We start from the raw sequence: 13,454 nt of genomic DNA on the forward strand, positions 1-13,454 counted from the left end.
GAAGCGGTGGACCTGTGATGAAAAGAATGTCACATAATCTCTGACCTCATTCATTCAAGATTACAATATAGCAGGAGAAAAAGCTCAGGGTTTTGATTAAGAGTTATGAGGTTAGCAGATTAGGGACACGGAAAACAGTATTACAGCAGTATAAACCGAATCCCAGAATTAATCAAAATACTAAAAAAAAAAAAACGTAAGCTGCCAGTAAACATTGCATTTAGCAGCCCTGTGATATTATGCCATCTGTGTGGATTTGAATGAAAGCTTTTATTCATTTCGGCACTACAAAAGTGCAGACTATTTACTCGCTTTGTGTGAGTCACTGATACTTTGACATCTTTTGAAATTTGCAGAAATTTTACTTAAGTTTTAATTTAACTCTTCTTCAGAACATCACCTCAGCAATGAGTTTCACACTCATAATTCTGGCCATGTTGTATCAGTGAGTCCACAAAAATCAGCATTATTTACCTGGTTTACTGAAGCTGATCCTGAAATACAGTGGCAAGAAAAGGTATGTGAACCCTTTAGAATTACCTGGATTTCTGCATTAACTAATTAATTAGAATTATATTTATTTATCACACATTATACATTTCCACATATACAGTGAAATTCTTTTTTTTCACATATCCCAGCTAAGCTGGGGTCAGAGTGCAGGGTCAACCATGATACAGTGCCCCTGGAGCAGATAGGGTCAAGGGCCTTGCTCAAGGGCCCAACGGTGGCATCTTGGCCATGCTGGGGCTTGAACCCCCGACCTTCTGAGCAGTAACCCAGAGCCTTAACCACTGAGCCACCACTGCCCCCATGTTGCAGATGCAATGCAATGCAATGCAATGCAATGCAAATCCTTTGGAATTATCTGGTTTTCTGCATTAATTGGTCATAAAATATGATCTAATCTTTAGCTCAGCCATATTCTTAGGATGTCTGGTGTGAATGGCTCTCTTGAGGTCATTCCACAGCATCTCTATTGGGTTAACGTCTGGGCTTTTACTGGGCCACTCCAAAGGTGGATTTTCTTTTTTTAAGCCATTCTGTAGTAACTGGTCATAAAATGTGATCTCATCTTCATCAAAGTCACAAGTATAGACAAACACAACGTGTTTAAGCTAACAACACACAAACAATTATAATCTTTCATGTCCTTACTGAACACATCCCATTAAACATTCACAGTGCTGTGGAAAAAGTAAGCAAACCCTTGGATTTAATAACTGGTCGATCCACCTTTGGCAGCAATAAACTCAACCAAGCGTTTCTGGTAACTGCAGATTAGACCTGCACAACATTCAGAAGGAATTTTGGACCATTCTTTCTTACAGAACTGTTTCAGTTCAGCCATATTCTCAGGAGCTCTGATGTGAACGGCTCTCTTGAGGTCATTCCACAGCATCTCTATTGGGTTAAGGTCTGGGCTCTGACTGGGCCACTCCAAAAGGTGGATTTTCTTTTTCTGAAGCCATTCTGTAGTGGATTTACTTTGATATTTAGGGTCATTGTCCTGCTGCATCACCCAACTTCTACTGACACACAGCCACCCTGAAATTATCCTGTAGGATATCTTGATAAACTTAAGAATGAATTTTTCCCTCGATGATAACAAGCGGTCCAGACCCCGAAACAGCAAAGTAGCCCCAAATCATGATGCTCCCTCCAATGTACTTCACCGTTGGGATGATGTTTTCATGTTGGCATGCGGTGCCCTTTTTACGACATACGTAGTGCTGCGTGTTCTTCCCAAACAATTCGACCTTAGTTTCATCAGTCCACAAAACAGTTTCCCAGTAGTGTTTTGGAGGGTCACGGTGGTCTTTGGCAAACTTCAGGGACGCAGTAATGTTTTTGTTGGAAAGCAGCAGCTTCCTTTGTGGTCTACTGCCATGGACACCATGCCTGTTTAATGATTTCCGTATAGTGGACTCATAAACAGAGATGTTAACCAGTTCCAATGATTCCTTCAAGTCTTTAGCTGTCACTCTAGGGTTCTTTTTTACCTCATTGAGCATTCTGTGGTGTGCCCATTGAGTCATCTTGGCTAAACGGCCACTTCTAGGGAGAGTAGCCACAGTACAACATCTATAGACAATTAAATTTATAGACAATTTGTCTAACTGTGGACAGATGAATATCTAAGCTTTTCGAGATAACTTTGTAACCCTTTCCAGCTTTATGCAAAGCAACAGTTCTTGATAGTAGGTCTTCTGAGATCTCTTTTTTACGAGGCATGATCCACGTCAGCAGATGCTTCTTGTGAATAGGAAACTCAAAATGTTTGAGTGCTTTTTATAAGTCAAAGTAGCTCTAACCCACACCTCCAATCTCATTTAATTAATTGGATGCCAGGTTTGCCAACTCCTGACTCTAATTAGGTTTTGTTGACGTCATTAGCCTATGGGTTCACATACCTTTTCCAGCCTGCACTTTGAATGTTTGAACGATGTATTCAATATGTACAAGAACAATACAATAATTTATGTGTTATTAGTTAAAACATATTGTGTTTGTTCATTATTGTAACTTGGATAAAGATCAAACCAGATTTAAAGACAAATTCCAAAGGGTTCACATATGTTTTTTTTGCCACTGTACCTATTTTTAGCTCGCTTATAATTCTTCATCACCCCCACCAGGATGCTGCATATCTAGGTTAGTTAGATAACAACACACTATTTGTTTTCATTCACTAGATCTCTATATACCCATCAATTTCTAGCTCTCCTTTTTCACTTGACCTCAGGTCATCAACAAAGATCAGAGACACAGAGGCAATCTGAAAAGGTCTGAATATGCAAAAGATGACCATGCAGAAGAAATTAACTGGTCAAATTAATCAGAAGTACCACAGTAATGCTAAAATACTTCTAAAAATATGGACAAATGTATATAAACGAATAGTTCAACCATAAATTAAAATTCTGTCATCATTTACTTATCCTCATGTTGTACCAAGCCTGTATGTCTTTCATTTTCCATAGAACAGAATAGATTATGTTTTTCAGAATTTATAAGCTGTTCATTACCATACAAAACAATTAGAGCTGTCAAGTTCCAGAAAAGAAAAAAAAGCACATAAAAGTATCATAAAAGTAGTCCTTAGGTTATACGGCTCATTTTCTATATTCCAAGTCGTATGATAGTTTTGTGTGAGGAACAGACTGAAAATCTTACCCTCCGCCGTAACTCTCAAATCTCATTCATGCTTGTGCACATTCAAACTTGGTACAGTACATTGCAATCGGTCACCAGACATGCAAGAACTAATGATATTTCACACTGACATGAAACCTAACACAATGCATCTCGAGGTGGCAATTTTGAATATGTGCAAGTACAAATGAAATATGAGAGCTTCGGCGGAGGGGAAGAGTTTCAGCGAATATCAAATTAAATTGCAGCCTATTCCTCACACAATGCTTCAGAAGATTTGTAATAAGCACAAGTTTTATGGACTAATTTTATGGTGCTTTTTAAAGCTTGAGAGCCCCTGGTCATTGTGTCTTTTTTTGTATGAAAAAGATATCAATCCTTTTGTGTTCCACAGAAGAAAAAACATCATACAGGTTTGGAACAACATGAGAATTTTTATTTTTAATAAAAAGTTAACAAACAAGAACGAGACATAATTTTGCTTCTAAACTAATTGCCTCTCATTTACACAGAGTGTCTTGATGTCCCATAAGTCATCGCTATTAACACTGCTGTCTCACCTAGCACATGGACTTGCATTGCACAAAGGTGACTGTTATTTGGCATAAGAGGACAGTCATTAGCTGTAATGGAGTACTTGGCCTTGTGTATGTGTACTCCTATGGTTTAATGTGCATTTGAGAGTCCTCTTGAGAGTGCTAGAGCGACATGGCCTGCACCTGTACCTCTTTTTCATACCACAGACAGAATCGTTTTATCACAGCCAAATGGTTTGGTGTGTGCCAGGTTTAGAACAACATGAGAGTGAGAAGATGACAGAATTTTCATTTTTGGGTGAAGTATTTCCTTAAAGGGATAGTTCACACAAAAATAAAAATAATTTCATAATTTACTCACCCTCAAGCCATCCCAGATGTGTATGACTTACTTTCTCCTACTGCACACAAACAATGATTTTTCAAGAATATTTTCAAGAATATTTCAGCCCTGGAGATCCTCACAATGCAAGGGAATTGTGGCTAGAACTTTGAAGGTCCAAAAAGCATATAAAGCAGCATAAATGTAGTCCATAAGACTCCAGTGGATAAATCCATATCTTCAGAAGTGATATGATAGGTGTGGGTGAGAAACAGATCAATATTTAAGTCCTTTTTTACAATCAGTCTCCACTTTCTCACATTCTACTTTTGTTTTTGGCGATTCACATTCTTCGTGCATATCACCACCTACTGGGCCGGGAAAGAGAATTTATAATTATGTTATAAAAAAATGTTGATCTTTTTCTCACCCACAATAATTAATTTCATACAAGTTAGAATTCCAAATAAACATATCAGCTATGTACTTCATACAAGTAAAATTGATAATACTGATATCAATGATTACATTGTAATGTAGTGAAAATGTCTATTCCTGATATCAACTATTTAATTACAACTAGTAAAAATGCTACTTTTTGATACCTGTAAATTAATTTTAATATGTTAAATTCAGTATTTCAAATATCTGGAAATGAATTTCAGAAAGCATAAAATTATAATTATAATTAAAGATATCGTAAAAGGTGTTCTTACTAGTTACAATGACATTAGGTATTTGAAATTAACACTGCAACTAGTGAAAATGTTCAAAAATGTGCATTTTTACCTGTCAATAAAGTAACACGGGTGAGAGTGAAAATACCAGATTTTATCAGTACTTTCCTTCTTTAACACAAAAGCTTTCAAAAGGAATTTAAGTTGTTTGTGAATGTTAGTTCAAAGTGCGATTCTCAATGGCGCCATACCATTGCTGAAGAAACAAAGAGAATAATTGTTTAAAAGCACTTTCCTTGTCCCAAATGGCATCCATTACCATTAAAACACAAGCCTACCTGACTGATCAGTCATTATCGTAGAAGTGACACCATACTCTGTTCTGACAGATAGATAGCCTTTGTTCTCATGAGACGCTCTGATTAGTCATTGCAGAGGCACTTAGTAGAGAAGCAGAACTTTGGATCAGATCTGCAGGGGTTTCTTTATTAAAGCTGACTGCAGATTGATATCAGGAAAAACATCAATCTGACCCTCGGCTATTACTGAGATGTTGTTTAACTGTAATTTGTTGCAATAAAAACTAATCTGACTCGGATTTAGGAGGTTATCATACGTTTAATCTAAATCTAGCATATTAAATATTCATGAGTTTAAGGTGATTCTCTTCACATTTATGCATGACCATTTTAAAATCGAGTAGGTTTTAATTTGGGGGGAGAAAACATTTCAATATACATGATAATAGCCCTTGCTTTTAAAGCAAGGACTCCATGAAAGTCGTTTTCAATGACTCTCACATGTGCTCAGAGAAGTCTGAGGGCTTTGAATCTGACTGCCAGTCCTGAATGGCCTGCAGCAGTCCTTATCTTCTTCTGTGTGAATGGCTCTTGGTCTCTCTAAAGTCCTATAATTTTGCCTCAGGCAAAAACTGAGCTAGAAATTGCATGGTGTTTGTGGTCTGAAGGGGTAGACTTATATATTTAATCTGATTTACAGTATGTATGCTTGAAAAGGGATGCCAACATGCCCAGATGGCCCACATATACATATTTGAGGATATAACAATTTTGGACGACCATGCAAAAAAACAAACAAAAATCTTTTAGATTTTCTGACATGCATTAAGATTATACCATGTCTGATGTATTATTGAACAAAAGGCATTGTTCTTGCATTGTTAGGTTAAAAATGGAAAAAGTAATGCTGAAATAGTCTTGCTCTACATTCTCTTGTGGAACAGTTGCTGAGGGGTGACTTAAAGGTGAAGTTTGTAATTTTTTTTAAGTTAAAATACTTTCTCGTATCCCTAAGTATGCCATTCATAGGTTGATTTCACTGAAAAGTGTAAACAATGTGGCTCTGTGGCACTTTCAAAAAGTTGTGCTGTTTGTTTGAGCATCCCGTCCATCCAGATGCAGCAACATAAGCTCAAAAAATGGAATGAGTTTAGGGTGGACCCGTTTTACCTGACCAATGGCAGCCGAGGGGAGTGTTTTGTAGAGAGCTCCTTAGAGGTCAGGGAGGGAGCTTGTTTTCTGAAATAGTTTTGTGTTCCTTTGCAATAGCTTTATTCATCCCTTATGAAAATAAACATGAATTTACTACAGTACTATAGTTCAACTATTATATTTGTTCTAAAAACAGAGCCACAAAATGTACCATGGTTTTACTACAGTAACCATATTTTAACCATGATATTCATAGTAAAAGCATAGTAATAATAATAATAATAATAAAAAAAAAACTTTGGTAATAAAAATCATTAATAATCATTCTAGCAAAAAAAATAATAAAAAATTTATAAAAATAAAATAAAAAATAAGAGTTTATTACAGTTTTACTATACTAACATCATGGTATTTAAAACCACATTTAAAAAAAAAAAAAAAAAAAGAAAAACTTTTTGTGTGTGTGTGGTAAGAACTATAGTTACTGTAGTAAAACCATGGTAAATTTTGCATAACTATCGTTTTACTAGAAATACCGTAGTTCTACTATGGTTACTATAGTAAAACCATGGTTAATTTTTTATAAGGGATGGATAAAGCTGTTGCGATGTAGTCCAAAATAACCTTTGGGAGGGAATGAAAAAATTAGAGAAAGCAAAACTATTTCAGAATATAAATTATCTCCCTGTTTTTAAAGGGGCTCTGTAGTTTTGAAAACCACTTAGCAAACAGCTACTTTTGCAATTCCATTAAGTGCCACTAGAGGCACAGAGATTACACATTTCAATTATTTGTGCTGAAATGATCAGTGATTCATTTTATTCTCCAGTGGTTATATATTCAAGCAAATAATAAAACCTGCAGCACTCATAAAAGAAACTTTGGAACAAGATAAATGCTCTTGGAGAGTTTGAGAAAATATGTAAAGCTATTTTATTTTTTTAAATCAAGGACAGCACAAAAATGCTACCATAAATAATGGAATGTGCTCTTACAGTAATAAATATTTCTCAAAATATATTATTCCTTTCATTTTTTGGTTCAACCTTTCAACGACACAAGATATTACCGAGATATGTGCACTTTTGACACAAAAGCAATCCACACAATATCCATGTAAAAAATGGAAAGTCATAAATAAAGAGCACATAAAACAAAACTGAATGAAAATAAATTTACTGACATGTCCGTCAAAGTACAGCTTTGAGCTTTGAATGAATGAATGAATGAATGTTACATTTATATCACACTTTTCTGACACTACACTCAAAGTGCTTTACACAGTGAACAGGGGACTCTCCTCAACCACCACCAGTGTGCAGCATCCACCTGGATGATGCGACGGCAGCCATAGTGCGCCAGTACGCTCACCACACACCATCTGTTGGTGGAAAAGAGAGTAGAGTGATAGAGCCAATTAATGGATGGGGATTATTAGGAACCCATGATTAATAAGGGCCAATGGGAGAATTTGGCCAGGACACCGGGGTTATACCCCTACTCTTCTCGCAAAGTTTTCGGGATTTTTAATGACCACAGAGAGTCAGAACCTCGATTTAACGTCTCATCCGAAGGATGGTGCCTTTTTACAGTATAGTGTCCCCTTCACTATACTGCGGCATTAGGACCCACACAGACCGCAGGGTGAGCACCCCCTGCTGGACTCCCTAATACCTCTTTCAGTTCCAATTTTCTTGCCGCGTGGCTGTTCGATGTCAATCTAAGCCATTGTCTCTTTCCTCTGGATGCATTTGGGGTTACATAAGACTCCAGACAGGCCTGCTCTTCCTCTGTGTCTGCTTCTCTTCCTCAATGCCCTGTGGCACCTGAGGGATACACCCAGGTCTTCCATCACAGCACTGAAAGAGACACACTGTCAAAAAAAGAACACGAGGGCTTGCGTGAGTCTCCACAGACACACACACACACACACACACACACACACACACACACACACACACACACACACACACACACCACTCGAAAATCAAATTGATATTGCAATGGCATGACAATAGACATGACAGGAGTGATGATGAATTGATCGTGTAGTCTCATATTATTCTGATGATGCAGATTTCTTTGTTTCTGATTAACACTCCCCTTCCTGATCTTGTCTGCCATGAGATGGTTATTTAATAAGCCCAAGGCGATGAAGGGCAAAGCTCAATAAATGCCACTGGGGAAGTGAGAGTCAGATAAGCCCACTTCAGTGTGTGCAGAGAATGAGCTCCCAGCTGATTACAGTTATCCTCTCTGTTAATTTCAAACACAGTAATCTAAGACTTCATAATTGTTCTTTCTTTTCAGGAGTCCATCATTATTTCAGGTTATCAACTCATTATGAAAACTCTCCTCTTCTACAATTGATGTCTTTAAATAATTACATTGGAGAGACTGATATCAGTGTTTCCTTGCTACATTACTTTACACTCGGTGTCAGGTGCTAATATAAAGCAAATGTAGTGAATAATGGTTGTGGCAGAATAGATCATTATCATAACCCTCATTATCATTATCATCATAACCCTGAGTGTGGGCTGAACTCTCTCTAGAGACAGAGCACTGATAACATGAGAGGGAGAATTTAGGACATAAAATATTGAAATTCCACACTTAAAACTGTGCCTCGAATGGCACTAAAAAGGCTTCCACCAGTAAATAAAAGTGCACTTCACTTCTTATCTGTCTGCAGACAGGTTGAGCGACAAGGAATTAAAAGAGTTCTTCATCTCTTTGAAAAGCGTACCAAATTTCTTAGCCGCACGGATGCTGGATTGAGGTCAAGGGTTTGGGAAGATGGTTTGGAAGGAAGTGGAAGCCTAATGTGGAAAAGGAGCTTATTTTTCTTTAAATAACGCACAGCCCTTACAGTGTGTGGTTAATGTGAAGAACACATGTCATCCCCAAGGAGACGCCCGCTCTCTAAATCTGTTGATAAGGAGGTACCAGTGGAAGAGATGGAATCGCTTCTTTGTAGCTCCCGCGATTGGATGCCGTAAAAGAAACAGAAGGCCTTGAGAATGCAGACCAATGGTAAAAATAGAACAAAAAAGACAAGAAAAAGCAATGCAGGATGAGTAACATGCAAGTCAATGTGATTATAACTAATAAAACAACATAAACAAAAATAAAAATAATGCAAAAATATGCTAAATCATTCAGTTAAATGGATAGTTACATAACAGAAAAAGAGACATTTTGAAGAATGTAGTGGTCGCTCTTTTGCATGACACTACAATAAATGGGGACTAGCTTTCAGGCTTCAGAAAGGATGCAAAAGCACTATAAAAATATCAACTTCTAAATCTATTCCAAGTCTTCTGAAGTTATGCGATAGCTTTTGTGAGGAACAAACCAAACTTTTATTTGCTATTCACTGACTTCTTCGTCTTCTTCCCCTCCAGTGAGCTGTTAACTCAAAAATCGCAGTGACCAGATCATTTCAGTCTGTTCCTCACAGAAAGCTATCGTATGTTTTCAGAAGACTTGGAATATAGCACTCAAGGTATATGGACTACTTTTATGAAACCTTTATGGTGCTTTTGCATTCTTTTTGAAGCTTGAAAGCTCTGGTCTCTATTCGTTGCAACTGCATGGAAAAGAGTGGCAAGTACATTCTTCAACATTTCTCAATTTTTGCTCTACAGAAGCAAGAAAACCGTACAGATTTGGAACAACATGAAGGTGAGTAAATAATGACAGAATTGTCATTTTTGGGTGAATTATCCCTTTAACAAACTTGCAAAACAAGTAAATTAACCAAAATCTGTTAGAAAAGGTAGATGGTGGAAAACACCTGCATGATAAACAGCGTTTACTTTTAAGTCTGGGACAAGTTCCTGACCAGTGGGCTGCTGCAAAAACATCCTGTAAGTGTCTCATTTCTGTTTGCACAGCTCATTTCTGCAGGTACTTAGCTCCTGTAAGATTTAGACCCCGCAGGGCTGCTCAAGCAGCCTCTCACTCACCTCTTCAATATCACTGTTTTGGCGCGACTTGTAGATGAACTCTCCAATGGCCACGAAGACAGACAGGACAAGACCAGCGGCCAACACTATGAAGATACCTCCAATGTTCTCCACGCCCAGGGCATTGGCCTCTTTATTGTCCTCTTCAGGGCATCCGTTACCTCGCCACCATTTTTCCTTCATCATGTGCAGCTTTCCCTCTTCCTGTAGTTGCAAGATGGCAATGGTCACCCTGTCTCTGTAGGGAGAGCCTGTAAAGAATTACAGGACAGTTCACTCAAAAATGAAAATTCATAATTTACTGTACTCCCCCTCAAGTTGTTCCAAACCCCTATACCTTTCTTTATTCCGTGGAACAAAAATTTGAGCTTGTAAGAAACCATGCACAACTTCGCACATAGAGCAGGGCAAAACTAAACCAAGCAAAGCAACTCAGTAGCAACTGCTTTCCATTGAAGTGAACTCAGCAGTTGTATTGCATGATGTGTTTTCATTTACATTAAGTGCCATCCTGCTGATATCTCCAAACAGAATACATAAATGCACATATTGAAGCAAGTTACCCTGCATATTGCCTGAGGCAATAAATAAAAAATAAATAAAAAAATGTAATTTGTTTTCATGGAAGACAACATTTTTGAAGAATCGTTAGGCAGCTCTTGCCATACAAAGACAATTTAAATAATTATCAACGTCACTGGCACCGGTACAGCATTGGTTCTCATGTGTGTATATTTACCAAGCCTGATGCACAATATTTGAATTTTGAATGTGAATGTGGTGAAAACACAACCTTCGGGAGAGGGTAAGATTAACAGTGAATAATGTCTTAAATTTCTGTCTTTTCCTCACACAAACGTAACAGAAAATATTGCATGAGTCTTATGGACTACCTATATGATATTTTTATGATGCTTTTTGTCCTTTTTGCAACTTGACAGCCATGATCTTTGTATGCTAAGAGCTGCCCAAAGTTATTTAAAAATTCCTCCATTTATTTATTTATTTATCTAACAAAACAAAAAAACAAAACCCTAATCAAACAAAATAAAACAAAAAGCAAAGCACAACAAAACACAAAAGCAAAAAAAACCCAAATCAAACAAAACCAAACAAACACCAAATCAAACAAAACAAAGCAAAACAAAACGCAAAACAAAACCAAACAAAAACCAAATCAAACAAAACAATACACAAAATATATCTGCAAGCAGCGATGACGGGTCCAAGCACAACTGGTCCATTTCCACCCAGTGGCTTTTGGAAAACAATGCAAGGTGGCCACATGCATTTGGCATTTGACATTATTCTAAACAGTTCTGAAGCAATTTGAGTAAATATAAGAGGACTATTTTAAAGTCTGTTGTAAGAGCCACACTTCCTGCTGCCAGGTTGTGGTGCTATGACCGTGACCCAAAATAGTCAAATCCATGTGATTAGCCCCCAAGACTAAACATACATCTCAGTTTTGTTCTAAATCACACATTGCACACAGAAGATATGAGACACTTCCTGTTTCCCATTTTCCGCCATTAATTTAATGCCTCGCCATGGCAACACCATTCAGTTTAGCATCTTCAATGACAATCTTGGAATAATGTTGTCTAAATGTGGTGACAGTCTCATCAATCACCTAGGAGGAGTATTTAAATGTTCAGAGACTGCAATATTCAAAACATCTAAAATAGCCGACTTCCTGTTGGGTGGACCTAATGACTATAATTATGAAAGATGTCCGGCTTGATGAGAACTACATATGTACCAATTCTGGTGACTGTAAATGAACATGGGGGTGCTACAGAGGCCGTCATACACAACCATTTTAAAAGGGGGCACTACAGAGCCCCCGCTACACGGCCATGTGTGAACTTTTGCCCAGATCTAAAGGCCAACGACTCTGATGTGTGTGTGCAAAATTTCATGAAATTTTAAGCACGACAAGCACCTCAAAATCACCCAAATATAGGAAGAAAGGAATAATAAAAATGAATGTGTTGTCATGGCAACAGTATTTAAGATATCAAATATCCCTTTACAAATTTACATCAGCAGTGTCTTTATATTATTCTAATGAATTTTAAAGCAATTCATGTAAACACAAGAGGGCTATTTCAAAGTCTGTTAAAAGTGCCATACTTCCTGCTGCCAGTTGGTGGGACTATGACCGTGACCCATAATAGCCACATAAATGTGATCAGCCTCCATAACCAAACATACAGCTGAATTTTCATCAAAATCACACAATGCACACAGACGATATATGGCACTTCCTGTTTACCATTTTTTGCCAAAAATATATTGCTTCGCCATGGTGACACCATTCAAAATATAAAAAATCCATTCGCAATTTAGCATCTAGAATGTTTTGGCATGATGTTGCACAAATTTGGTGCCAGACACATAAATCCCCTAGGAGGAGTATTTAAGTTCATAGCCTGCAATTTTCAGAAAATCCAAAATGGCTGACTTCATATTGGGCGGAGCTAATGACTGCGAGTATGAAAGTTGTTCAGCTTGATGAGAACTATATATGTACCAATTTGGTGAATGTAGGTGAAAATGGGGGTGCTAAAGAGCCCCCCCTTACATGCCCATTTTCAAGGGGGTGCTACAGAGCCCCCCCTGCAAAAACCAAATCAAACAAAACACAAAACAAAAACCAAAATGACGAGGGTAAGTAATTGACAGAATCATAATTTTTGGGTGAATTTTTAGAGTGTGGCAGCCTGTCAGGCAATTTGTATTGCACCTTTCTCCAGTTGGTGCATAAATGTGCAAGTCATTACCTATTGGAGTGCCGACTCCATAGCCCTTCGAGTCTATTAGGCCTCCGACCTGAGTGAGGTTGCAGTTTCTCTGGGTGATGTACTCTATGCTGGTTGACTCCATGAGGAGGGCATAGTCAGTGGTCAGCACTCTTGTAATGCCTTCTTTGTTATTCTTCACCAGTGCAGTGTTCTTCCTACTGCTCATAAATGCCCACATCTTCTCGTATGTTGAAATTTTTGATTTCTGAAAGGCAAATAAGGAATGTCAGAAAGTTCACTGATTTTCTCAAGTATTCCTCGATGCAGACTGTAACGTAATGACGTAGTGGATCTAATCCCATATGTAGGGGATTTTAGTGATGTAGTGGATGTTTTAATGCGCATGCGTGTGTATTCACATTTTAATGTTTTGTTTTATTACTGTAGCGTACAAAATGATCATTAGTATTTATTCATATAACACACACACACACACACACACACACACATTTATATATTAGGGCCGCAAAATTAAATAAAATAGTGATATTACATTGTGCGATTATAAAACCGCAAAGGGCTACGACGATTTAA

The 13,454-nt window shown here is 37.6% G+C and overlaps 2 protein-coding genes across 9 annotated transcripts in view; one reads left to right on the forward strand and one right to left on the reverse strand.

The window, feature by feature from the left end:
* LOC127433851 (transcription regulator protein BACH2-like) overlaps positions 1-13,454 on the forward strand; it is a 53,468-nt gene that overhangs the window by 11,918 nt on the left and 28,096 nt on the right. Inside the window, exon 7 of one of the 5 annotated variants that reach the window (XM_051686131.1) lies at positions 9,550-9,592. The exons of 3 other annotated variants lie outside the window; for them this stretch is intronic. In XM_051686131.1, the coding sequence (XP_051542091.1) occupies positions 9,550-9,577 (28 nt within the window). In that variant the 3' untranslated portion in view covers positions 9,578-9,592. Of the gene's footprint in view, positions 1-392; positions 6,932-9,549; positions 9,593-13,454 lie in introns of those variants that run through there. One more of the 5 variants, XM_051686132.1, reaches the window with a different exon arrangement.
* The window catches only part of LOC127433848 (glutamate receptor ionotropic, kainate 1-like), a 114,796-nt gene continuing 108,393 nt past the window's right edge, over positions 7,052-13,454 (reverse strand). For 3 of the 4 annotated variants that reach the window (XM_051686115.1, XM_051686117.1, XM_051686118.1), the window contains 3 exons: positions 12,900-13,125; positions 10,114-10,364; positions 7,052-8,015 (listed from right to left, as the gene is read on the reverse strand). In XM_051686115.1, the coding sequence (XP_051542075.1) occupies positions 7,863-8,015; positions 10,114-10,364; positions 12,900-13,125 (630 nt within the window). In that variant the 3' untranslated portion in view covers positions 7,052-7,862. The remainder of the gene's footprint in view (positions 8,016-10,113; positions 10,365-12,899; positions 13,126-13,454) is intronic. The other variant, XM_051686114.1, reaches the window with a different exon arrangement.

This window comes from Myxocyprinus asiaticus, chromosome 43 (genome assembly GCF_019703515.2).
Source record: "Myxocyprinus asiaticus isolate MX2 ecotype Aquarium Trade chromosome 43, UBuf_Myxa_2, whole genome shotgun sequence".
NCBI classification, from domain to species: domain Eukaryota; kingdom Metazoa; phylum Chordata; class Actinopteri; order Cypriniformes; family Catostomidae; genus Myxocyprinus; species Myxocyprinus asiaticus.